The sequence below is a fragment of the Epinephelus fuscoguttatus genome, linkage group LG7 (genome assembly GCF_011397635.1).
Source record: "Epinephelus fuscoguttatus linkage group LG7, E.fuscoguttatus.final_Chr_v1".
Taxonomy (NCBI): domain Eukaryota; kingdom Metazoa; phylum Chordata; class Actinopteri; order Perciformes; family Serranidae; genus Epinephelus; species Epinephelus fuscoguttatus.
Window position 1 is genome coordinate 45766826 of NC_064758.1, and position 25833 is coordinate 45792658.

At 44.5% G+C, this 25833-nt stretch overlaps 1 protein-coding gene across 3 annotated transcripts in view; it reads left to right on the top strand.

The window, feature by feature from the left end:
• LOC125891667 (membrane-associated guanylate kinase, WW and PDZ domain-containing protein 1-like) overlaps positions 1-23237 on the top strand; it is a 70313-nt gene extending 47076 nt beyond the window's left edge. For 2 of the 3 annotated variants that reach the window (XM_049581075.1, XM_049581076.1), the window contains exons 16-20: positions 12029-12223; positions 12406-12482; positions 12588-12734; positions 13402-13540; positions 15657-23237. In XM_049581075.1, the coding sequence (XP_049437032.1) occupies positions 12029-12223; positions 12406-12482; positions 12588-12734; positions 13402-13540; positions 15657-16537 (1439 nt within the window). In that variant the 3' untranslated portion in view covers positions 16538-23237. Of the gene's footprint in view, positions 1-12028; positions 12224-12405; positions 12483-12587; positions 12735-13401; positions 13541-14879; positions 14968-15656 lie in introns of all 3 variants that reach the window. The other variant, XM_049581078.1, reaches the window with a different exon arrangement.
• Positions 23238-25833: the final 2596 nt, after the last annotated feature.

Genomic DNA, 25833 nt, shown 5'->3' on the forward strand with positions numbered 1-25833 from the left:
ACCTCTCCTCCTACTGTTCCACCTCCTTCTCTTCTTACCGTTTGTCGTCGTCGTCCTCCTCCTCCTCCTCAGTCCTTATCAGCTCTCAGGAATGTCTGACATAGTTTCACCTCACTGAAACTTTCTGCAGTTATGACTGTGTGTGTGCGTGCGTGTGAAGAACAACAGAAGAAGTTTCGTTTAGTTGATAAAACTGAGTGACATCATGTTTGAACTGGTTGCCTATAAAAGTGATCTGTGTGTGTGTGTGTGTGTGTGTGTGTGTGTGAGTGAGATCCCGTCACAGGTCAGACTCTGAGCATTAACATGTTTCTGTGTTTTTAGTGAACTAATCCTTTAAGAGGAGTAAACTTTGGTCCCGACTTACAGAAACGATGAAGAAATCTTTGTTATTTAAATGAATCAAATAAATAAATAAATAAATAAATGAATAAATAAAATCAAACACAGTTTATTGAATTTAATGAAAACGTCCAAATGAGCAGAACATTTTACAAACCTGTTCAGAGACTAATCCTGTTTGTAGCTCAGACTTTGAGGTTTAACTGAACTCAAGTGTTTCTCTGCCTGAGTGTAAAACTCAGTCTGATCTCTCTCTTCCTCCTCTTCCTCCTCCTCCTCCTCCTCCTCCTCCTCCTCTGATGATGATGTCATGCTGTGATTTTATCATCAGTATATTGTTGATAATGTCAGTTGGGTCTTTGTGCTGTGAGCGCCTGTTTCCTGAGCTGCGGATGTGAGGTAGTTTTATTGTTCTGGTTTTGCCTGCTGATGTGTTTTTGGATAAATCACATTCTTCAGTGTTGAAGTGGAGGCAGGAGGTTCAGCTCAGGACAGCTCACAGTCTCTGGTTGGTCTCACCTGAGGAGGTGTTACCTGATGAAGGTCTGAGGGCCGAGACGTTGTGTATTTAAATAGAGTTTATTGCAGCTAACACGACAGCGTGCAGGAATTTAGAATTTCCCCTTAAAGTTAAGATTAAATCTTAACTTTAAGGGGAAATTCAAGATAAAAGTTTTTCACACAGAATCTTAAAAGCTGTTAAAACCTCACTGAGATAAAGGATAAGAGCGCACAACAGACTTAACAAGCGGGGAAAGCAGAAGGCAAGTAAAGACACAGTTTGACATTCAGTGATGTCAGAGGCCCAGAGTCACATGATCGTATAGTCACATGATCATATAGTCACACGATCATATCCACCTTATTTTCAAGCACAGAAGTAAATAGTGATCAACTTCCATTTTTTTGTGTGTGACTTCCGGTCAGCCACTTTCCCTCATGCTTTCCCTCACCGGAGCTAACGGTGCAAGCTATGTTTTTTTCAATTTTTAGTTGTTTATGTTAGTCAATCAGTTAGTTAGTTAGTCTGTGTATTTTGTATAGATAACTGTGCCCACGTTTCCGTTATAACGGAAATTTATTCCCTCTAAATGCGAATAAATCACACGTCAATCATGAACTATGAACCAAAAATCTATCCCGAGTGAGACAAACTGCTTGATCCCCGTCTCCAGTGTACCAGCAGAGAACCTGCAGAACCGAATCAGCGAAAAAACACACCGGGCTGCACAGCCTCTCTACCTGAGCAGCTGAAGCTGCGGCTCGCACCCTCGACACACAGACGGTGCTTCTGCATGCCAGCCACACGTGTGCGCAACTGTGAGAAATAAATATGTGAGGTGTACGCTGCTTTTCTATCTTTTTTCCTTTTCTTTCTTTCTTTCTGTCAGCGACATACACTCCTAACACAGGACGGGTTGTTTTAATTGACTGAGTTGATCATTAAGCCACAGTGATGCGCGGATCGGCTCTGATAGCACCCGAATCAGCATGTACGCATCAACCATCCAGCCGTTACAACATGATTGAGCTAGCAAAGCAGTTTTGTGTTGCTATGTGTGGTATTTATTCAGTTTTGGGAAATCGCGATGTCTAGAAAGCATCAGTGGCTGCAGCTGACAGGGACAGCTAACACTAGCAGCAAAGCTAACATCAGGACGTCATCCGTTAAAAGCCTCCCGTTGTCGGATACGACATGAAACTACTCCAATTAGCTCAATCATGTTGTAACTAAGACATCCGCTGGAGAAATTTTTTTTTTCACGGGCCACTTGGTGAGTTTAGTGAGTTATTACAGACACGGCTAACGGCTAACAGCTAACGGTTAGCCCAGCTAATCTACAATAACCATGTTATTAATTACACACAGAGAAAATACTAATGTTTGTTCAGTCATTGTGTTTATAGACTTTACAACTTTACAAACATCAGATTAGTCTAAACGGTGATACAGTGACGTGAAAAATGTGATATATACATATATATAGCTAAACTCAGCAAGGTAAACAACAAGGCGATTCCTATTTACACAGTGGTAAGAGTGCTGGACCGGAAGTGTCGCACAAAAAAACGGAAGCTAGCTCCATTCTGTTTTGCCTCCGTGTTTCCGTGAAAAATAAGGTGGATAGTCACATGATCAGGTGTCATTATGAGTGAGTGTCATTCATTTTGAATGTTGACCTGAACTTGAACAGCATAAGCAGACTGTAGAGTTCACCATGAAAACATTTTAGTTTTTATTTTCTGATGATATAAAGAATAATGTGTGTGTGTGTGTGTGTGTGTGTGTGTGTGTGTGTGTGTGTGTGTGTGTGTGTTATGTAACAATAAGCCTCAGTGAGTGACGGCAGTCCAACTGTGTATTTGAGTCCAGATGTGACTTCATGTTCAGAATAAGACCAGAAACTGTTTTAACTCAAATGACACAGAAAACATTTGTTACATTATATTATATTATATTATTATATTATATTGTATTGTATTGTATTGTATTGTATTATGTTATATTATATTATATTATATTATATTATATAGAGTCCAATTTGGACATGATTAAATATATTTTATTATATTTCAGATGAAGCTTGTTAAAGGACCACTGACATTGAGAGCTGAAATAATTAATCAATTATCAACTGACAGAAAAAATAAAATATATAAATAAATTTACTCTAGTCGTGTGAAATTTTAAGGCACTTTTACTTGACCTCTTCTGTGAATAAAAACACAGCTTTGTGTTAAGTAGATAAAATCGGCTCCAACAGTAAAATGCTGTTTACATGTTAAATAATCAATAATAATAACACTATTCATCATCATCATCATCATCATCATCCAACAGACTTTTACATCTGACAATCCAACTATCTTTTACAGTCAGTATTTTGACTTGTGATGGAGTATTTTATTTTCTGTTGCATCAGAACCTTTAAGTCATGAATTAATGTGAACTGTTCTTCTGACAGTCACAAACTTTTAGTTCTGTTTTATTTAATGAGGAACTGAAACATTTTATTATCTTATTTTATTATTGTAGGAAACTGTGACGGACGCTGCCGCTTTTAACCACATCTTACTGTTTGTCCCGTGACCGTCATGTCTTCAGATGAAACTGAGCAGTGAGTGATGGCAACAGGTCAGAGCTGTAGCACCTGAGTAGTTTCAGTGAGCAGCAGGGATCACATGATGTCACAGAACTGGACTGGATGTTTGTGTTGAGATGCTGTGAGGTCATTTTTCATCTCCCAGTGCGACTCTGAACTGCTGATCTGATATCAGTCACGGGTCTCAGCATGGAGAGCAAATCTTCTTCTGTTTACTACTATAAATTCTGATGTCAGTAACACGGCTACCTCCTGAGAGTCGAAGATTTGAATCATCAGTCAGAGACCCCTCAGTCGAGATTCTTTGAGTCAAGCAGTCTTTTGTTGCTGTTGTCAGTCGGTGTGCAGTGAACATCTGGAGATGTTTGATCCTCAGATTGAGCTGCAGAGTGAAGCGCTCCTCGCTCTCACGCTGCTCTGCTGCACAGGCAGCTGCAGACACAGAGTGAGACTGGGTGAGACGCAGGCAGCTGCAGACACAGAGTGAGACTGGGTGAGACGCAGGCAGCTGCAGACACACAGTGAGACTGGGTGAGACGCAGGCAGCTGCAGACACACAGTGAGACTGGGTGAGACGCAGGCAGCTGCAGACACAGACACAGAGTGAGACTGGGTGAGACGCAGGCAGCTGCAGACACAGAGTGAGACTGGGTGAGACGCAGGCAGCTGCAGACACAGAGTGAGACTGGGTGAGACGCAGGCAGCTGCAGACACAGACACAGAGTGAGACTGGGTGAGACGCAGGCAGCTGCAGACACAGACACAGAGTGAGACTGGGTGAGACGCAGGCAGCTGCAGACACACAGTGAGACTGGGTGAGACGCAGGCAGCTGCCCGGCGGAGGAGAGGCTCTGCTCCACCTGCCATCTTGTCAAATAGCTGAGCTCTGTCAGTGGACCTACATGTGTTAATATGATGCACTAGGTATCCTCCTGCGTCTGCTTACAACATTCAGGGACGGCTTTCAATTTCACTCGTTATGTTTTAAGTCTTTTTTCCGTTTTCACAGTAAATGTAGTTTCTGATTGTTAAATGCACACAGCCTTTCCCCCAATCCATCCATGACACAACATGTGTCTACACAAATGTCCCAGATCATCAAAATGACATAAAAACTTCATGTTCACTCTTTTTTTAAAGACACGCTGCACATGGGTTTTTGTTTCTGTGACAGTTATATCTTGACGTTGAAGTTAGCTTGGTGGCTAATCCAGCGCTACGTTAACAGAAGACTGACTACAGTTAAAAAGCTACGACAGTACGGTGATAAAAGCACAACAGTCAGCGGCAACATAAATGTACCTCACTGTTGTTGTTGTTGTGACAGCAGCCTGGCTAAAGGAGCAGTATGACATCACCACCGCCTTTCTGAAGAGTTCAGAGATTTTCAGCTATAAGCACTCGGAGCAGCCGCACAAAAAAGGCGGAGCATGTCGCGGCATGTCCATCTCTCCATCTTTTTGCCTTCTGAAAAATCTGTCAGCGTCTCTGTGTTAAATGAAGCAGTTCAACGTTCCAGTGTACCGACCACACATTACACACAGTACACACTGTACACACTGTACACACAGTACACACTGTACACACAGTACACACAGTATTAATACTCCGTCAGACCGCCCTCACGTCTCTCTGCTGTTTGATGAGAGGAATCTGCGCCCAAACGTTTCTGTAACTTCCTGAAACACTCTGACATCACAGCCACCTCACGCTCTGATTGGTCAGCTGTGAGGAGGCGAGGTTTCTGTGTTCAGCAGCGCTCTGATCACGTGACCAGATCTCTCATCACGTCTCTATGACGACCAGATTCTTGGTCGACCCTCAGGCGTGGCCGCTTGTCATTAGCTGCAGCTTCCTGTTTCACCAACTGTGAAACTGTCTAATAATAGAGAGTCCCTTTAATCCATAATTCAACCATGTGGAGCTGAGTGTGTGTGTGTGTGTGTGTGTGTGTGTGTGTGTGAGACAAACTGGAGCGCAGGTGAGTCTGAGTTTATTGTACTGTGAAATTGGACAGAAATCACTTTGACATAACACACACACATGCACACACACACACACACACACACACACACACACACACACACACACACACACACACACACACACACACACACACACACAGCACTCTCCTGCTGGATGTTAACGTTGTGTTTTATTCATGTGATCATGTAGCAGCTGCAGCTCCGTCAGCTGTTGGAGGAGGATTTAAAAATTCTGCAACGCAGCACTTTTTATTTTGGAGCTTTACAGTAAATAAAAATCAAAGATGTGAATGAGTCGACTGCAGCAGCTGACGGAGGCTGATGGAGGCTGACGGAGGCTGATGGAGGCTGATGGAGGCTTATGGGCCTTTACATTATTGATCTCATATATTTATACACACTCACACATCACAGCTGCTGTAACCAGGGGGCTCAGATCAGACCACACTAAACTCTATTATGATGCTTTTTTATGCATCCTGGTGTTTTATTAACCATCAAAGTTCCAGAGTGTCGATTTAAAGTGAATCTAATCTAAAGGTTGTGTTTTCTTTAATCAGCTGAAGATCACAATGGTTGTGTTCTCGTTACCTCAGAATGAGCTGTGTATATCTCCACAGGGAGCAGGTCCTCGTCTACACAGATCACCATGTTGCACCGCCATATTTCTACAGTAGCCCAGAGCGGACAAACCAAACACTGACTCTAGATAGAGACATTTGTGTTTTCGTGTTAGCCATGGTAAGAAGCCCAGCTGCAATGAGAAAGGCCGGAGTTAAACTATTTTGTAACATGAAACTGCTTTATTCAGTGTTTTATGCCACGGTGCTGGCAGTAGCTGCGGCCTGAGGCGTTACGTTTTCAGGCGGTCCGTCCGTCCCATCCACCCTTGTGAAGATGATGTCTCAAGAAGCCTCAAAAGAATTTCTTCAAATTTGACACATACGTCCACCTGGACTGAAGAATAAACTGGTTAGAATTTTGAGGTCAAAAGGTCAAAGGTCAGCTTGACTGTGACATCATCATGTTTTAACGTCATATCTCAGGAACAGAAGGGGAGACATTTGGTCAGATACTGAATTGGTGACTCTAATCTTGAAACTGTGCTGATTGTATAGATCTTCTGTGTGTGAAGCATCCATGTTTTCACTGACATGGATGGAGACTGTCAGAGACACTGGACTGGTGGGCGGAGTCATACAACCACAGGGTGGACTGGTGGGCGGAGTCACAACCACAGGGTGGACTGGTGGGCGGAGTCATACAACCACAGGGTGGACTGGGGGGCGGAGTCATACAACCACAGGGTGGACTGGTGGGCGGAGTCACAACCACAGGGTGGACTGGGGGGCGGAGTCATACAACCACAGGGTGGACTGGGGGGCGGAGTCATACAACCACAGGGTGGACTGGTGGGCGGAGTCATATAACCACAGGGTGGACTGGTGGGAGGAGTCATACAACCACAGGGTGGACTGGTGGGCGGAGTCATACAACCTCACCATGTTTCTTTTCCTAAACCTATCCACAGTAACTTTACGTTAATTACACAGCTCTGCGTTAAGGACATAACGTCATTCATGTGAACTGTTGTGTGAGGATACACTGAACATCTTTCTTCAGAGTGTTTCCTGGTGTGAATCAGCTGGTGTGTGTGTTTCTGAGAGGAAGAGATAATTCAGCTCCTCAACAATCAACACTGAAGGAATTCTGACCAGGAGAAGTTTCAGATGGTTGTAATCTGTAATCTGTAATCTGTAATCCTCACTGATAGAGGACACTACAGATTAATAATGAATTGTGATGTTAAATACGTGAGTAGTTTTTAGTAATTAGTACTGACTGTGGGGGAGAGCTCAGAGTAGAGAAGCTACCTGTTCACATCAGAAGGGTCCAGTTGAGGTGGTTCAACATCAGGGGTCTCATTTATAAAACAGTGTGAAGGATCCAGATTAAATAAAATAAAAATATACGTATGGACAAAAAACAAAAATGCCCTGCACCAAAAAATATTTGACAGTTTCTACAATCCAGCTTCTACCTGATCCCCAATACCCATGGCTCAAAGTTTCTCCCATCAGATCACAGATTTTCCGTGGGAAGTGCCTCGTGTTGTGTGTACGCAGCGTTTATAAATGAGACCCCTGATCAGGATCCTCCTGGGCGCCTCCTGTTAGAGGTGTTCTGGGTAAATCCAGCTGGTAGGAGGCCCCGGGGCAGACCCAGAACACACTGGAGGGATTATATATCTCATCTGGGGTGGGAACGCCTTGGGGTCCTCCAGGAGGTGCTGGAAAGTGTTGCTGGGGAGAGGGATGTCTGGGGTGATTTGCTTAGCCTGCTGCCCCCGAGACTCGGCCTCGGATAACAGGATGAAAATGGATGGATCACTGACTAGAAACAGAATTGATTTGCAGCTGCTGTCATTGAAATTTAGACAATTCTGAGGTACTTGTGTTTGAGTATTTCTATTTTATGCTACTTTATTCTCCTCGACCTCGACACGTCAGAGGGAAACACTGGACTCTTTATGCTCCACAACATTTATTTGTCTGCTGTAGTTACTGTGCAGTCTCAGATTATTAATACAAAATATAATCAATAATAAATGGTGATGTATAATAATAGATGAAACAACTGAGCCGTATGTAAAGCATTTAAAATGAGCTCCACCTTCACCAGCTGCAACATCAAACTGTTTCCCTCTTGCGCACGATTACACACAATGTGCAGCTCAAAGACACAGAGGACCTAAAACTAAACATTGTCGAGGGCTTTAATGCATGAACAAAATGACACGTTATTAGATCCATGGCTTTTTTATTATTAGGCCTGTTCCTGTTTCTTAAGAAAAATAATATAGATTTAGATCGCAGGCTATCTGAACGCAGACACGAAGCTCTAACGATGCCACTGGTTGTGATGTTGTTGAGGTTATAAAGTTGCCATCAAACAGTGGCGCTGTGTGATTTCAGGTTTTGGATATTTTTAGAGTCACAGTGAGTTTTTAGCGTCAGTGTTTCCCTCCAGCTGTCGGTCTGAATAACATCACACTCTCCTCCTCGTACATTTATTTCTCTCTGTTTCCTCTGAACATGTTGAGCTCAGCACTTTGCTTATCAGCTCACATGCTAACATCCACCCTCCCACCTCCATCTGTGTGTGTGTGTGTGTGTGTGTGTGTGTGTGTGTGTGTGTTCAGTTTAAACACGGTTAAACACACACACACTTTGACTCTTTGATATTTTAAAAGTCCTTTAGAGGAGTGACTTTAAAGGGCCATGCTGGTGTTTTTTCCTGTCTCAGTCCATTCTCTATGAATCCTGTTTAGTTCACAGTCCTGCTGAGTCCGATCAGTTTATTTGTCCAGATCAGAGTTGCATACTGTGAGTCTCTGAGCTCGACAGGAAACAACATCAACAGCAGCAGCAGAAGTTCCTGAGCAGCTCAAACTCTCTGATGACCAAGAAAAACTAACAAACGCTCCTTTTTCTAAACCTTCCATGAGGTCTCTTGGTTCAGGAAACAAATGCTTTCATTTCATTTCATTTCACATATATAATCCATAACAATCAGTGTTAGAACCCAACTGTATCTTTACTTAATTATCTTCTGTATTTATATCTGTGATCAGAAGACCAGAGTACCCAGTGCGGGGCCCTGTGGTGCACCTAATTCACAGTTTTGAGTTTATGTCAGTTAAACACACTGCTGTTAGCATTATATGATTTAAACCGGCTCACAGCTTCTTCTTTTTTGAGTCTCTTTGTGGTTGTTAAGAGTGTCTTGCGGTTGCTCCGAGTCTCTGTGGTCATTTGGAGTCTCTCTTTGTCAATCTAGAGTCTCTTTATGATTGTTTTGAGTCTCTCTGTGGTTGTTTTGTGTTCCTTTGTTCTATCCAATGTTTCTGTTGGTTGCAAAACTGCAGCTGAACTTGAGTCATGAGTTGACACATGAAGAGAGGCAGTCTGACTCGTGCTACAGCAGATCCACACTGAAACTCCTCAGCACTCATATTATTTCTAAATACTTTGGCACTCTATTGTAAATATCACAGGAAACCATCACAGATTTATTTTGTTTTAAGTCTTTTGGGAGATTTTTCTGTCTTTATCACAGACAGCAGGGAGATGACATGAAGTGAACAGAGACTGGAGACGCTGCAGTTCATGGTGTCAGTGTCACAAATCTCCTTGAAATCAGAATGAAACCAGCAGCCGATTGTCCAGCGTCCGTCCACCATGGAGACACAGCTGGCTGTGATGTAACTGTAAAGCCTCTTACACAGACATAAAGTCAGTATTTTTAAAGCCTGAGAAGTGTCGTTCTGCAGACTGAGAGGACCACAGGTTCAGTCCTCATTCACTGAGTCTTTCAACAGCGTAGAGTTACATGTTAGAGTCACCTGTGTGTGATGTGTTGTGAGCAGGTCGGTTTCTGTCCTTCAGTCAGTTCATGTTTTATCTGCTGCTGTTTGACTTCAAACATGAAAATGTGCAAACACTCAGTCGCAGGCTGGAGTTGGTTCATGGTCCAGGGTCTGTCTGTCTGTCTGTCTGTCTGTCTGTCTGTCTGTCATGTGACCTGTCCGTTTTTGTTTAGTCTTGTTCTCAGTCTCTTTGTCCTCAGAAGGTGATTAATGTCTCTGAGCCAGAAAATCTTTCTGAGAATTTCTCCCCCTCCTCCCTCACAGAGGTTTCCACACCAGGATCAGGTGTGTGTGTGTGTGTGTGTGTGTGTGTGTGTGTGCGTGCGATGAACTTGGCAGTCTGTGTTGTAAGAGCCAGCTCCCACAAATGTTGTTTTTCTCTCCATTCGGACACAAAAATGAGTTCAGAGAAAGAACGAGAGCATTTAAAGTGAGAACAGAAAACGTTTTAACTTTCTCCTCCTCCAGTGTTTCTCAGTGGTTCGACTCCAAATCCAAAACAGTTTGGACACTGTGTAAAACCCAAATAAAAATGGAATGCAATGATTTGTTAACACTTGTTGACCTATATCAATTGAATCCAGTCCAAAGACAGATATTGAATGTTCTAACTGATCAACCTTTCTGTTCTTTGTAAATATACACTCATTCTGACTTTAATGCTGCAACATGTTGTAATAAAAAGTTTGGACAGGAGCCACAAAAGACTGGGAAAGTTGTGAAATGCTCAAAAACCGTCTGGAAAATTCCTCAGGTAAACAGGTTAACAGGTAACAGATGAAAGTAGCTTTAGTAGGTCTGAAAGAGACGGCTCAGCTGAACGGCTCAGCTGTTCACAAGCAAGGACGGAAACTTAGTGACAAACTGTGAGGACAAACAGTTCGACAGTTTAAGAACAATGTTTCTCATTTAGTGATTTCTCATCTACATCCCATAATATCATCAAAAGATTCAGAGAATCTGCAGAAATCTCTGCACGTAAGGGACAAGGCTGATTGTCCGTGACCTTTGACCCCTCAGACTGCTCTGCATTAAAAACCAACATGTCTGTGTAAAGGATACTACACTTTGGAAAACCACTGTCAGTGAACACATCGCTGCATCTACCAATGACAGTTTAGACTCTACTATGCAGAGTGAAAGCCACATATCAACAACATCCAGAAGAAGCTCCGCCCACTTCTCTGAGCCCGAGCTCATCTGACACGGACTGACACAAAGTGGTCTGACCAGGACCATCCAGACTGTTACCAGCAGCTCAAAGCTCAAAGCCAGCAGCTGTGATGGATGGAGAGGTGCATCATGGGTAACGTCACACCTGTGAAGGCTCCATGAATGCTGAAAGGTCCATCCAGGTTTTGGAGCAACATACGCTGCCATCCAGACGCCGTCTCTTTCAGGGATGTCCCGTCTTCTTCCAGCGAGACAATGAGACACACTGTGACGTGTCCCAACAGCGTGTCTCCGTAGTGACAGAGTGCAGGTACCAGACTGACCTGCCTGCAGTCCACACCTGTCTCCCACTGAACATGTGTGGAGCACGATGAAGCGTCGACCCCGGAGAGGTGCATCATGGGACTGTTGAGACACTGAAGTCAGATGAACTTCAACAGTTAGTGTCCTCAGTTCCCAAACACTGGCTGAGGTGATGATGTCACACAGTCAGTCAGACATCTTGTTTTCCTTGTTAAGAGCAGCTGCTGTACGTACTAAATGTGAAAACAAGTGATTCAGTCGCAGTCATGTGCTTTCACTGAGAGGCTCTTTAACGTCACACTACTTCCTGCTGTGACTCAGGTGAGCTGACCACTAGAGGTCGCCGTCAGGTAAAACCAGACAGTTACTCTGTCTTGTCTAACAGGATGTGATCACTGACTGACTCCAGCTTCTTCTCCTCCTTCCTGCTGCAGCAGCCGTTGGCTCGGCCGAACACACTGAACTCAGATCAATAATTTAAACACATGTATTATTACACAGCTGTCAGAGTGCAGGAGGGACGAAGGGCGAGCCACAGTCTTCATCACTAACTTGTCTGACTCTGCAGGTGACTCTGGTTCATCACAGCTCAGACCATCATCAGTTACGTTAATACTGTTGCCATGGTTACAGGTGTGTTGTAGTTTGGCTGATGTCTGACCATGTGACCCCCCCCCCCCCCCCCCCCGCAGCCCCCTCCCTGATGTCTCACCGGTTCGTGACGGTGCGTCGCGGCAGCCCGGCGGCTCGCAGCGGGCAGATCCAACCTGGAGACCAGCTGGAGGCGGTGGAGGGTCGAGCCGTCGGAGGTCTGCAGCACCGAGACCTCGCCCAGATCCTGAGGAGAGCCGGGAACACACTGAGACTGAGCATCACGCCACGACACCGTACGACACACACACACACTTATACACACCCTCAGACATTAGCTAACCAGCTGCAGAGCGAGTCGTCACCAAACTTCTGGAACCAAATATTTGACACAGTTTCATCTTTGCTCCAACATGTTCTAACGGTCTGTGAAAACACTACTTCATCATCATCATCATCATCGTGTGTCTGTCCTCAGACTCGTCGTCTCTGTCAGAAGGAGCAGAGCTCGATATCGATGGCCGATTGATCAAAGGATCCAGAGGGAGGTCAAAGGTCAGTCTGACACTCACTCCTCACAGTATCAGTATCAGTACACACTACAGTATGATACACAGTCTCGTGACAGTCTGTCTGTCTGTCTGTCTGTCTGTCTGTCAGGACGAGTCCAGGTTCTACAGTGTGGATCTTGAACGAGGTCCTACAGGTTTCGGCTTCTCTCTGAGGGGGGGCAGTGAGTACAACATGGGCCTGTATGTACTGGGACTGATGGACGGGGGGCCGGCTCAACGCAGCAACAAGATACAGGTACACACACACACACACACACACTCTCACTCACACTCACATTGGAGCCCAAAGGACTCCAGTAGAGTCAGTGGGTCCAGTAGAGACCAATAGAGTCCAGTACAGTCCAGCAGACATGTTGTTCAGCTCTGTTATACGAAACCATGTTGTGTATTTCTGGGTGTGAGGACTGACTCTCTGTCTGCAGCTGTGAGACTCTGAACATCAATCATTCAACACCCAGCTGCTTCCTGCTCCCTGTTCAACAACAGGGTCCTCACTGACTGTACAGAGCTCTTAGCGCCCTCTACAGGCTGCAGGGCTCAACTACATCAGTGATTATCTGTGTGACATCATCATCATCATCATCATCATCATCATCGCCTCCAGATAATTATTTCAAATAAGAGGCACATCATATGAACAGACACAGTCCTGGTTCATCTGTGCAGATGTTTCACTTCACACTGACAGGAGGAGGCTTTTATTTTGAAGTATCAGTGGAGGAAGTGTTGAATGATTTCAAAGGGTAACAGAAAGTAGATCTGACTGGGTTCACTGTTTTATAAATCTGTCATTCTTCCTTCATTAAAATCCCGTTCATGTGAGAAGTCTGGTTCGTACCTGTGTCTCCTGGTCCGCCCTGCAGTGTCTGTGCTGATGAATAAAGGTGTACCTGTTGTCTCAGGTATCCGACCAGCTGGTGGAGATAAATGGAGACAGCACGTCAGGGATGACTCACAGTCAGGCTGTGGAGCAGATCAGGAGAGGAGGACATCGAATCCACCTCGTTCTCAAGAAAGGAAACGGATACGTGCCCGACTACGGTGAGACACACTGACCTCAGCTCAGACCAAATATCCACCCTGTGATTCAGATCCACTCCAAAATGTAGCAGGTTCTTCTCTGGCTCATGTTACACACCTCCAATGAGATTCATGATCATCAAGTGATTCAGTGATCCTGCTGACGGACAAACTGACATCATGACGTGTCAGCAGCTGATTCAGACCTTCATCACACAGGAAGTGTTCTGCAGGTTACAAAACACGAGGCGCATCATACTGCCTTGTTATTTTATTTTTTAATCAAATACTGCGAGTAAAAAAACAGCTGCACCTTGTTATTGTTGCCAGGCAACCAGCCCATCACCTCCTCACCCTAACCTTCCTGTGTGATCAGTCTACAGTTTGTGTATCCTGCAGTAATCAGTGTGTAGCTGCTGCCATGTTGAGGCAGAGGGTGCTGTCTGTAGCTCTGGTTGAGGGTGAGAGGCTGTCAGCAGATAAACAGAGATCTGTGTGGGTACATGAGACCCTAAAAAAGAGGCTGGATCATGGGGAGTACCACCAGTTGGTCCAGGAGCTTCTCCTCCATCATGGACGTTTACAGTACTGCACTTATCTGCTGTTTTCTATTCAGATGGTGCTAACTGTGCTTTGTAAAGTCGTATAGCTCTGGGTATCCAGCAACCACTACCACCAGTTTCTCCTCCATTGGTTACCAGCTGTAAACTTGTTGTCGTGACCACCACAGAAGCCCCGCCTCTCACATCATCCCATTGGACAATGAGGAAAAGCAGAGATGACGTGGGGCCTTTTTACTGCTCTGACTTGAAGCTTTTTAAACTCCAGGCGCCTAGAGCACAGAAACACGAGGAGCGTAGCAACTACACGAGCAAAAAGTTTAATTCTCATTAACAGCTGTTATAAAAGCCTCCAGCTGCTGAAACACTTCCTGTGTGAACGAGGTCTGAATGTGGTGCAGTAAAAAGTGCAGCACTGAGATGAGGGGAAGCAGCATGAAGCTGCATAAATCAGATATACTTAGGTAAAATACAAGTACCTTAATATGTGTACTTCAGTACCATATTGAGGTAAATGTACTTAGTTACTTTTCATCTCTGGTGACTAATGATGAAGAAATCACTTCCTGTGTCGACTGATAAACTGATCATCATCATAATTAAGTGATCGTTAAAAGAAATGAAGATTTAGATCTTAGTGAAAATCCTTCAGTGACTCGTCTGACTTCTCGTCCAATCACAGCTCTGGATTCTCCTGATTTCTGCTCTCGTACTCTTTTGACTTGACTTTGTACTTTCACTGTCTCTTCCTCCTGTTCTTCCTGTCCTGTCCTGTTCTTCGTCCTCCTCCTCTTCCTCAGTGGAGCTGTCCAGCCTGTCTCTCTGTATGACCAACTCTAAACAGGGTGAACCCTGCTTCTACGTGATTGGACGCACTGAGAATTCGCGGTTGGTAACTCTCTGACACTGTCGTTTCCTTTCTCTTTTCACTGACTCTCATCGCTCCGTGTTTTCATCATCGTCAGTCTCCGGCTGCAGCCGGCAGCTCTTGACTTCATCACACAGGCGTCATGTGATTTACATTCAGGCTCCAATCACAAACTGTTACGTGTGAAGCTTTAAGCACATCTTGTGTAGATCAGTCTCATCCACAGACCATCATCATACGCCAGAGAAAGATTTAGTACGTCCCAGTGGACTCCAGCACACACAGAAAAATTCACATGATCAGGTCACATGATCACAGAGCAGGTTCATGATTATGTAGCTTATCTTCCATTTTGATATGAGTCATAACCGGTCATCAGCTGGTCATCAGTCACCTGAATGTGCCGTCATCCATCACTGTGACTTCTGACAGTCGATGAGACGTATCGGCTGCTGTGCAGAGGATTGTGGGTCAGAACAGCCAGTAAAGCCTGCTGGTGTTCAGACTGCAAGATCAGTAGAACATCCTGGTACTTTGGTCCTCTGAGATACTGTGTGTTGGGACAGACTGAATCTTTTTCTGGCGCACTGTATAGTCTGTCAGTGTGGGGAATGCAGCGCACAGATGAAGTGTGTTTGAGTTTGATGACAGCAGCGCCTGGTGGACAGAGGAGGAACTGCAGCTGAACTTGTCTCTGTTTGTCTGACAGGCCCTGAGGAAGGAGCCCTCTCCCCCTCCTCCTCTTCACACACAGAGGAGCAACATGTGGATACAGTAACCATGACAACCGCCTCCCTCAGCCAGCAGAGGGCAGGAGGAAGTGGTACAGGAGGAGGAGAAGGAGAAGGAGAGAGGAGGAGGAGGAGGAGAGAGGGAGAAACCAAACGGAGAACAGGAGGCAGAGGAGGAGGAGGAGGAGGGTTAGGGCCTCCTGATCTGGACCTGGATGTCGTAGAGGAGGAGGCACGGCAGGAGGAGGAGGAGGAGGAGAGGAGGAGGGAGGAGGAGCAAAGGAGGAAAAGAAGTCAGACTGTCAGGCAGAAGGAGAAGCGGGACGACCAGAGGGAGAAGGGGAGGAGGAGCAGGAGCTTACCCAGGATCAGCGCTCAATCCTGGGACACATCGCTGCAGCAGGAGGGGGTGGAGGTGGAGGAGTCCGGAGGAGGGTTGAAGGAGAGGAGGAGGAGGAGGAGCGAGACAAAGAGCAGGAGGAGAGCAACAGAGGCTGACAGGGAGGAGGAGGAGGAGAGGGGAGAGAGGAGGGAGGAGAGACATGACAGCACCACCCGCCACGCAAAGCATTCTGGGAGCTCAGGTGCAGCGTTCTCCTTCCTCATGCCAATTGATGACGACGGCAGGCGCCGCCGTCCGTCTGACAGCGAATCAGCAGCCAGCTTCTCAGAGGTCAGCCTATCAGCAGCCAGCATCGCCACGGCAGGATGGAGGGAGGATTGGAGGAGAGCCGAGTCACCGTGGCAACAGGGGAACGCCCCCGGCCCCTGGCTGAAGCCGAGCCAGCAGAGACTGACAAAGGTTTTGATTGGCAATCGGCTCAGTGGGCGGGAACTATTGGGCGGGCTCTCTCTCTGATTGGCTCCTGGCGTGGACATTTTTCATTCGCTGAATTTTTTTTTTTTTTATGGCTACTTATAAGGGCTTTTTTGATTGGCTTGCTGAGAGAAGACCCGCCTCTTCCTGCGTCTTATTGGATGACAGCAGACTTTTCTGATTGGAGGATAAGGAGCAAGCAGACACTGACTTTTTGAATGGCTGGTGGGCGGGTTTTGAGGCCTCTGATTGGCCAATGACATAACAGCTGCACACACAGCCGTCGACTTAACCAACTATGTTGTTTTTATTTTACCCATCATCCCTCAGTGCATCCTCAGACCTGTATCACGACGCCAGATCAGTGTGTTATCAGCCATGTCCGGGCTGAACTCAGACTCTCTGGTGTCACGACGCTGGTGCACAGATCACCATGGTAACAGCAAGGCTAAATCACCATAGTAACAGATGCTGACATTCTGCGGAGCAGGTTCACCAACCAATCGTCATCATTACTGGATCCAGACGTTTTCTAACAAAGATCAATAGATATTTTAATTGGTCAGTCGTATCTGATGATCTGAGATTAAAAAAAAACCCTCAGGTCTCCACTGGTTAGCTAACGTTAGCTTATGAATCTCTGTGCTGTTCACCACCACAGGGTCAAGTGGGAGCTAGCTAGCACACTGCTAATTTTAGGTCCTGCCACTGGGATGGCAACACCCATTTAGCATTGTCAACTATGCTAGCACCATTAGCTGTGCCGACACCGCTTATGGTGCTAACAGAGCACCATAAGAGCTAAGCTAGGTAACGATGCTAACCAGCGTTTATGGCTCAATATTGAGCCATTTAAGGCTCATTTTTGCTCCACGTTAAATATGGAGACAGACACAGCCTTCTGTCCGACTCTGAGTTCCTTTTATTGTATTTGTCCATGTTTCCTAAGAGCTTCAGCTCTGCGATGAACTGATTAATGTTTCTTTGTTGGTATTTCTAGTTAGCAAGTTAGCGGTTAGCTCAGCAGCTGATCAGGTGAGTCAGCACCAAACTTCTAGAACCAAATATTTTGTAAAATATACCGGATTAATTTTGCAGGTTTGAGCAGAATGTTTCTCCATGAATCCGTCCTGAACGTCTTCCTCACGTCACACTGATCCACAGTGTCACTGTGATGGATTATTGATCATTGGATGTGATCAGCTGCTCAGCGTCATGACACCAGTGATCAGGATCAATAAGACGAAGTGATACAGGCTCTGCTCCTCTCTGTTTGTGACATCATCCTCATCCTCATCCTCATCATCATCGTCTCTCAAACTTTAAACTCGTATGCAAACAACATGAGAACCTTTGTGTGTAATCTGAGCATGTGAATATCTCCGGAATGATTTTTTATTTTTATAAACATGTAAAGGCTCAATGACGTTAATATTAATATTATTATTAGAGATTAAATAGAACAGAGATGATGGATCTGCCTGCTTGCTTGTAAAAAACAAAACAAAAAAACTTTGCCCTGATGATGTAACAGAGCCATATACACACACACACACACACACACACACACACACACACACACACACACACACACACACACACACAGAGTTCAGGTCCAGCTGTGGTCCTGTTGGCTGTCAATAACCATAACATCGCCATGGCGACTTGGCTGACAAGATGACCTGTTTCTATAGCAACAGCCATGGTGGAGCAGGACGCTCGGACCTGCAGCTCTGGATCATAACAAGTGCCTCATTTGATTTCAGCCTTCGTCCTGCAGACTGCAGGCACAGACGCCGCCACGTCACACCCTGCCACTTCCTGTTCACGCCCCGCCACGTCCCTTCACGTCTCATCACACAACGTCAAGACCTGACATACACCTCCGTGCCCACGTCCACGTCCCCACAGGTTGCTGAACCCCTGTCTCTGCACCTTTGACTTAAGGATTAATCTGTCATCAAGGAAACTACAGAGCCAAATAACCCAGATTATTAAGTAACTTGTTATTATTTTATTATCAATTAATCTGCCAATTATTTCCTGGATGAAGTGATTTGTCAGTTAATATGATTTATCTAGAAAACGTCAGAATCATAAACAAGGTGATCAAATATCAGCAAATCTTCACATTACGGAGCAGATTTTTGTCATTTTTTTCCTTAAAAAATGAAAAATTTCTGTCGACTGATAAATCGATAAATTGATTAGTTGATAAATCGTTGCTGCTGTAGTTCAGGAGTAGTTTCAGGTTTAGGTCTGTTTCAGTGCTGTTGTTTTAAAGACGTTTCTTTTTTACAGCAGATTAAAAACACTCAGCCAAAGATTGTTTATGAGTGACGACGCCTCACTCTGTAACACCAGAGTGTTTCTGTAGTTCAGTAACTCAGCAGAGTGAGACCTCTTCCCTCTAGTTAAACCTTTATTCATGTCGGATCAATAATTTAAATATTTCAGAATCAGGACCTTGATCGATCAGGACGTCTCTCTGCGTTACTGTAGTTTAAATGTCTGAACACACCTGATTGTTTCCTGTATCCCGCCAAAATAAAATGTAGCATGTAAAGATGTCAAAACACATCACAGACATTTCTGTGGCGTCAAACTCCCTCATCCATCCATGACATCATGCTGTCTGTCTGTCCGTCTGTCTGCACACCTTTTTGCAGTTACACTACAGCTCCCACACACCCCTGCGCTGCCCTTTAGCCCCGCCCCCTCAGCCTGCTCTCTATAAAGGGCAATTTGGATCTTTCTTCTTCTATGCATTTTCTAAGACTGTCTGCTGGTGATCGGTTCTCCGATCGGTTCTCTGATCACACAGCCTGGACTCTAACGCTTCTAACGATGGTCTGAATATTCAGGTTCTGGTCCAAAGACGACCAGGAAGGATTCAAACGCTTCATCATCAGATCTGCTCTCAGACAGCAGGAGGAACGTCACAGGGGAACATCATTACAAAAGAATGTCACAGAGGAACGTGATTTGAGAACATGAACGAAGTGTCCGTTGGTGTAATAAAGTGTCAGAGAGCAGCAGTGGGCTGTAAACACACAGCTGACTGAAGCAGCCTGATGAAATCTGTCAGAATATAAACTGTAACTGTAGCGTACATGGGGGCAGGACATGATTAGCCTAGCTTAGCATAAAGACTGGAAACAGGGGGAAACAGCTAGCCTGGCTCTGTCCGAAGGTCACAACCTCTAAAGCTTAAAATGTGTGCTGGAAATGTTCCTCTGACTAGTTGTTTCCAGTCTTGGTGCTAAGCTAAGCTAACCACATCCTGACTCCTGCTCACACACAGACATGAGACTCTCTGAAAGAGAGAAACTGTTTCCCAAACTGTTGAACTATTCCTTTAACATGCTAACGCTAGGCTCAGCTAGCTTTGTCAGCTGTGAGTTTGTAACGTCTTCTTCTTCTTCTTCTTCTTAATCAAATTGAGACTTCCTGTCACAGTTAACGACCTCCACTGAACTTTACTCACAATTAAAAACACTCATTAATTAAACTGCAGGCACATTATTTCATTTTCAATCAACCAGATAATAAAAACAAACCTTGTATAGTTAATTCTCGACAACTGGAACCCTGAGTGTCTCAAATCACACACTTCTGTCAATACACACATAAACCAAACTTAAACAACAACAACAACAACATTGTGCCGCCATAGCAAGAACCACATTAGCTAGCTCGCAAATGCTAACGTTAGCTCCCCATTAGTAAGGAACAGTCCCTAACAGGAAGCAAAAGGCTGTCAACACCTTGGCAGGTGGAACATCAATCAAACAGCAACCAAAGTAAAGCAGCAAGTTGCTAGGTAACAGTACGTCACTACGCAACGCAGCGGTTCTCCTTTGGACAGTTATCAGATACCTGTGCAGGTGTGTTGTGTCTCTCACCTGTCTGTCCTCAGGTGCAGCTCCTCCTTCGGTCTCTCCTCTCACAGGTTATAATCCCTCTGAGCTCACAGTTAGCACGCGGCTCTTCACCTGTCTGCAGGTACGCTCGCCAACCGCGGGAATTTAAACCACACCCACAATGCACCTGTGCCCTGCATAGAAACTCTGTGGGTGTGTTTGATTTGTAACACTGAGCGTTCCCGCCGGGCGGTGCATTTATGACTGTCCTATGTCTTTAGGACACAATGTGAGCTGAACATATTTCAACTGAATATTAATAAAAAATAAAACAGGACCAAACAAAAAAGGACAAAAGTAAAACAAATGGAACATAAATTAAAATAAAACTAATTAAAATAAAGACGGTGCAGTGGAGGGAAGTGATGAACAACTTTCACATTTATAGCAGTTTATTTCAGATCCATAAAAAGGATATTTTACTGCACTCCAGAACAGATTGTAAGTTTTATAAAACATGATGAACTGCAGATTTAAAGATGCTTAAATGAGCTCTGTATAAACCAGGTTCCAGAATAAAATGCTCCTCACATGTCACAGTAATGATAATGTACAAACTACATATAGATATATGACACCGTTATTTATTATGTGACCCCTGGAAGTTCAAACATGGAACAAAATGACACGAGCAAACTGGACCAAAAAACAATCCACATCATCACCTAAATCACTGGTGTCCAACCTGTGGGTCCCCACCCCCACAAGGGGTCACCAAAACTTCAACAGGGGGTCACGAGGCCTTCTTGAACCAGGCGGTTCTAAGCGTGCTCCACCCGTCCCATAACGCCAAACACAGGCGTCTTTATGTCTTTATCCACTCAGTGAGGTGTTTTAACTGTGACGGGTCCTGCTGGCCACATCAGGTGAACACATGAATCCTGCTGACCTCATCAGGTGAACACATGAATCCTGCTGACTTCATCAGGTAAACACATGATGATGCATTTTATGTTGAAGCAGAGTTTCCTGTTCATCGTCACAGTTTAACGAACAGCTCGTCTCTGTTCAGTCTTCAGTTTATACCTCGAGCCTTCAGCAATAAAAGCCATCGCATCTGAACACGGAGAGACGGGATTCAGTCCAGAGTCACAAACACACCGACACATCCTGCTGCCTGTACATGATGATGATGATGATGATGATTTATTTTGAAAGCATCTGACTGAGGTTTAGCTCCACGCTGACTGTCGCTCTGATGTGAGCGTCAGTCAGCGTCATGGTTGTTGGTTTGAATCCCGTCGTCTCTGTTGCCTCAGTGAAAAAGAAGGAGCTCTTTTATTTTGAAAAGCTCAGAGAACAGATGTATTTTCTTTTTCTTCCTGTTTGAAACTTTAATGATGTCACTTGTTGGACTGTTAAAAAAAAACACAATCAGCCGTCAGACGCCCACAGACTTCTACATCAGGACCACATTTCCCATCAGCCCCCGGTGCTCCCAGTTCCTCTGATGACCACTAGATGCTGCTCAAAATTACTGATGTATTATCTCAGAAATATCTCAGACTTAAGATTTAACAAAGTCAATTTATAAGTTTTGTGTTCTTTAATTACATAAGTCAAAATTTTTGATTGGAAGTTAAAGTCATGAGATACTGAGTAAAAAAATATTTTTCAAGTCAGATTTAAAAAAAAAAAAAAAAAAAGAAACATTATTTGAAAACTTTTACATTTTCAAAGTCCAAATTATGACTCAGCACCTGTTCACCTGTTCACCTGTTCACCTGAGACTGTGTGGCTCTGCCCGCTGGTTGTGGTTCAGTTGAAGCTTTATTGAGATCAGTATCAGGACAGTGAAGCTGCTGAAACAGGAAGTGCAGACTGAACTGAAAAAGAAAAAAAAAAAGTTTTATAAGTTTCTGAACTTTTCACCATTTTTGCAAAAAAAAAAAAAAAAAAGAGAAACGGGCAGAAAAAAATTAGCTTGGATGCAAAAGTAAAAAAATATTTAAAAATTTAAAATATTTAAAAACTGTCCATTTTCAACCAATCAGGACGCAGCCAGTATATCAACCTGTCAGCCAATCAGCTAGCAGCTCATCAGCCCAGTCACATGATGCCATGGATGTATTTAAGAACTGGATGTGTCCATGAAAAAATCTCCTGCAGCCCAAAACTCATTTTCCCAACAGAGCAGCGTTTTGAAATCCTGCAGACAGAAACCTCTGCACGTCGACATGCTCAGTATTGTGCTGTTTGTTTTTGAGTCATGGAGGTTCAATCATTGTAAAACTTTTCCAAAGAAAAGTCTTTTTTTCCCTGAATGGTGTCACCGCTGTGTGCGAGCACGATGCTACACGTTCACTAAAGCTCACTTTATATTATTCTGAGAACAGTCACTAACACAAGCAGCGATCATGACACTATGATGAACTTCACCTGTGTTTAATTTATGTTTCACCTTTTTAACGCAGAGCGGCGCTGCTGTGTCCAGAAAAACAACATCAGACTTTCACCCAGGTGGTTTGCTTCCTGGGTCAATGTTGAGCCAAACCATGATCATGATGTTGTTTTCTAAACCTAATCATGTTCTTTTGTTGCACAAGGAAATCAGTGTAAACACGAGGTGTTTCATCAACATTATAAGTTTATTTTGAATAAGACTGTCATCTAACGAGCAGACACCGTATATTTCTAGGTGTAAAATGACAACAACAGACGCATCCAGGGCACCGAGCATCATATGTAGTCGAGAGAGTCCACTGACCAAACAGCGATATGTGACAAGTTGGGATGAGAACATGTTGGCAGCGCCATTCTTTATCGGAGCCTCACATTCACACTCAAATGGGAATCCTTCGCCAGATACAGTCTGTCAGGCTGTGTCCCGCCCCCTAGCCCTCTCCACCAATCAGATGCTTCACACGACAGACAGTTAAGATCCCCGTATTGGCTTCAACTAAAATAAAAATGTAAAATAAATGATAAAGGTTTTATTCCTCAGGAGAATCAGGCCATGATTAAATGTTAAAAAGAAACAGAAAACTGAAACAAAACATTGATTATGTGAAATTTTAACCCCTGAAGTGAAAAATCAAAAATTAAAGGTTAGAAGAAAAAAACTAAAATTGAAATGTGTGATTTTAAAGGTGATGATTTGTAGTGTTTTAATAAAGTTTTAGTTTGAATGTATGCTCTGTGGCCCCCTGATGGTCACACTGTGAACTGCAGCTTCACTAACATCATTTTAAAAGTCAAAATTTGGACGTAGCTTTGAAACATTGTGACGTAGAAAGAGTTTGACTCATCATGTTTGCATGAGATTAAAGTTTTGATGTCGACACGTGAACGAGTAGAAACGTTAAAAAGAATGAACAGTCGCTGTGTGTCGGTGTGACGCCCCCCGCAGGCCGCACTGTCAACTGAACACACCTTCATATAAAGATCTAAATTACCGTGACGACGCTCCCGGAGAAGAGCAGATACAGCTATTGTGTAGCTAAGCGACAGACAGGAAGCAGCTCCTGTCGGTGACATCACGGATCAGCTGATTGTACATAGACGGCATGAGCCTGATGACGTGTACAGATTTATAAAGTCATGTTTGCTTTGTGGATGCAGCTAACAGAGAATTTAATAAATGACTTGCAGTTATTCTGAGATGAGTTCAGTTATTATCAGATATAAATAAAATGCTTTTATTCAACTTGACGTCTGTGTTCTGATTTGATGCACGTCGCTGAATGTGATAAACCAGTTCAACCACAGCTCCCAGCTGAGAGTCAGACTGGGTCAGATCATCAAACAGGTGATTCTTTACAGACACTAGGAGACACTACGACGACATGTTGTGTGGGTTTTGGCGCCCCCTGTAGACAGAAACAGTGAAGTCCTCGCTTGAGTCCTTCAGTCAGTTCCTCTACAACGTGCAGCTGCTGTCCTGGACTTTAAGGATTGCCTTTCAGCCACTTCCTTGTTACGGCCTTTTTGCATGCCAGTATTTAGGATTTTGAACAGATGAATGTCCTCGTAATGAATACTGTCCTCAGGTATCAGTCCCAAGTACACAATCCGTGGGATCTTGTATAATTTTCTTTTTCAGTGATGAGGTGGTGAATCTGTTTGTAACATGACGATGGTAAAACAAACACTTTGCATTCTGTCAGCAGGTACAGCAGCCGATCTTACAAAGTGCGTACTGATGGATGGAGAATACTGCTTCATCGTAACACTGTGCCCTGAGCTGTGGCCCTTCTGCTCAAATATCTGTTGCAGTCTGTAGTATGAAATGTACTTATATGAATATATTAATTAAACACACGAGTACACTTGAATGATCCGTCATCTGTCTGCAGCTCAGCTGATGTGACTGTGCAGGGGACTGTGGGTCGCAGTACCCAGTGGTGTCGTGGCAGTTTGGCTGGGAGAGGCTCAGGGTGCCTCCTCCCAGCTCCGCTCCATCTGCAGATCCAAACAATACAACAATACTCTGGTGTAACAGCAACATCAAGTCTGCTCTGCTGTTCAGTTCAGAGAGTTGGTGAGTGGTCGAAACAGGTATGAGGAGAGTGGAAGTTGTCCTCCGATGAATTAAAGAAATCTTCTGGCCAAACAAAATCTCAAACCTTCAACTGTACTGACGTACTGCGGTAAGCGAGTTGTGTCATTTCCGGTGTTTCTGTGACAGCGTCTCTGTACTGCTCTGGTGAATTCCACTAGCCTGCTTTCTCACCTCAGTTGCTTTAACGTCTACTTCAAGTCATAACCCACACTAGTTCTGTTTAAGCACTTATAGCTCTTCTCCTTTCTACGACTTTCTCGCTAATCTCTTAGCTGTTGTTTGCACGCTCTTAGCCTTGTTAGCTACATTAGCTTAGCCATGACTTCTCCTTCTCCTGCTCTCTGTTGCCCGGTGTGTCAAATGTTCAGTTATGCCTCTGCCTCCTTTAGCGACAGTGGTAATTGTAACAAGTGTAGCTTATTTGCTGCGTTGGAGGCGAGGCTTAGTGAATTAGAAGCGCGGCTCCGCACCATGGAAAACCATTCAGCAGCTGCGGTAGTTAGCCAGCCCCCTGTAGCCGGTGCGGAGCCACATAGCCTAGCCTTAGCCTCTGCTAACTGTCCTCCGGTAACTCCCGTTCAGCCGAGGTTGGGTTCTGATTCGCCAGAAGCACAGCTCAAGCCGAAGCCCACGGCTCACCACCAGCCTGTTCACGTTTCCAACCGCTTTTCCCCACTCAGCGACACACCGCTGAGGATAAAACTCTGGTTATTGGCAGCTCTATTCTGAGAAACGTGAAGTTAGCAACACCAGCGGCCATAGTCAAATGTATCCCTGGGGCCAGAGCGGGCGACATTGAATCAAATTTAAAGCTGCTGGCTAAAGCTAAACGTAGATTCAGTAAGATTGTTATTCACGCCGTGCAATGACACCTGGTTACGCCAATCGGAGGTCACTAAAATTAATATTGCCTC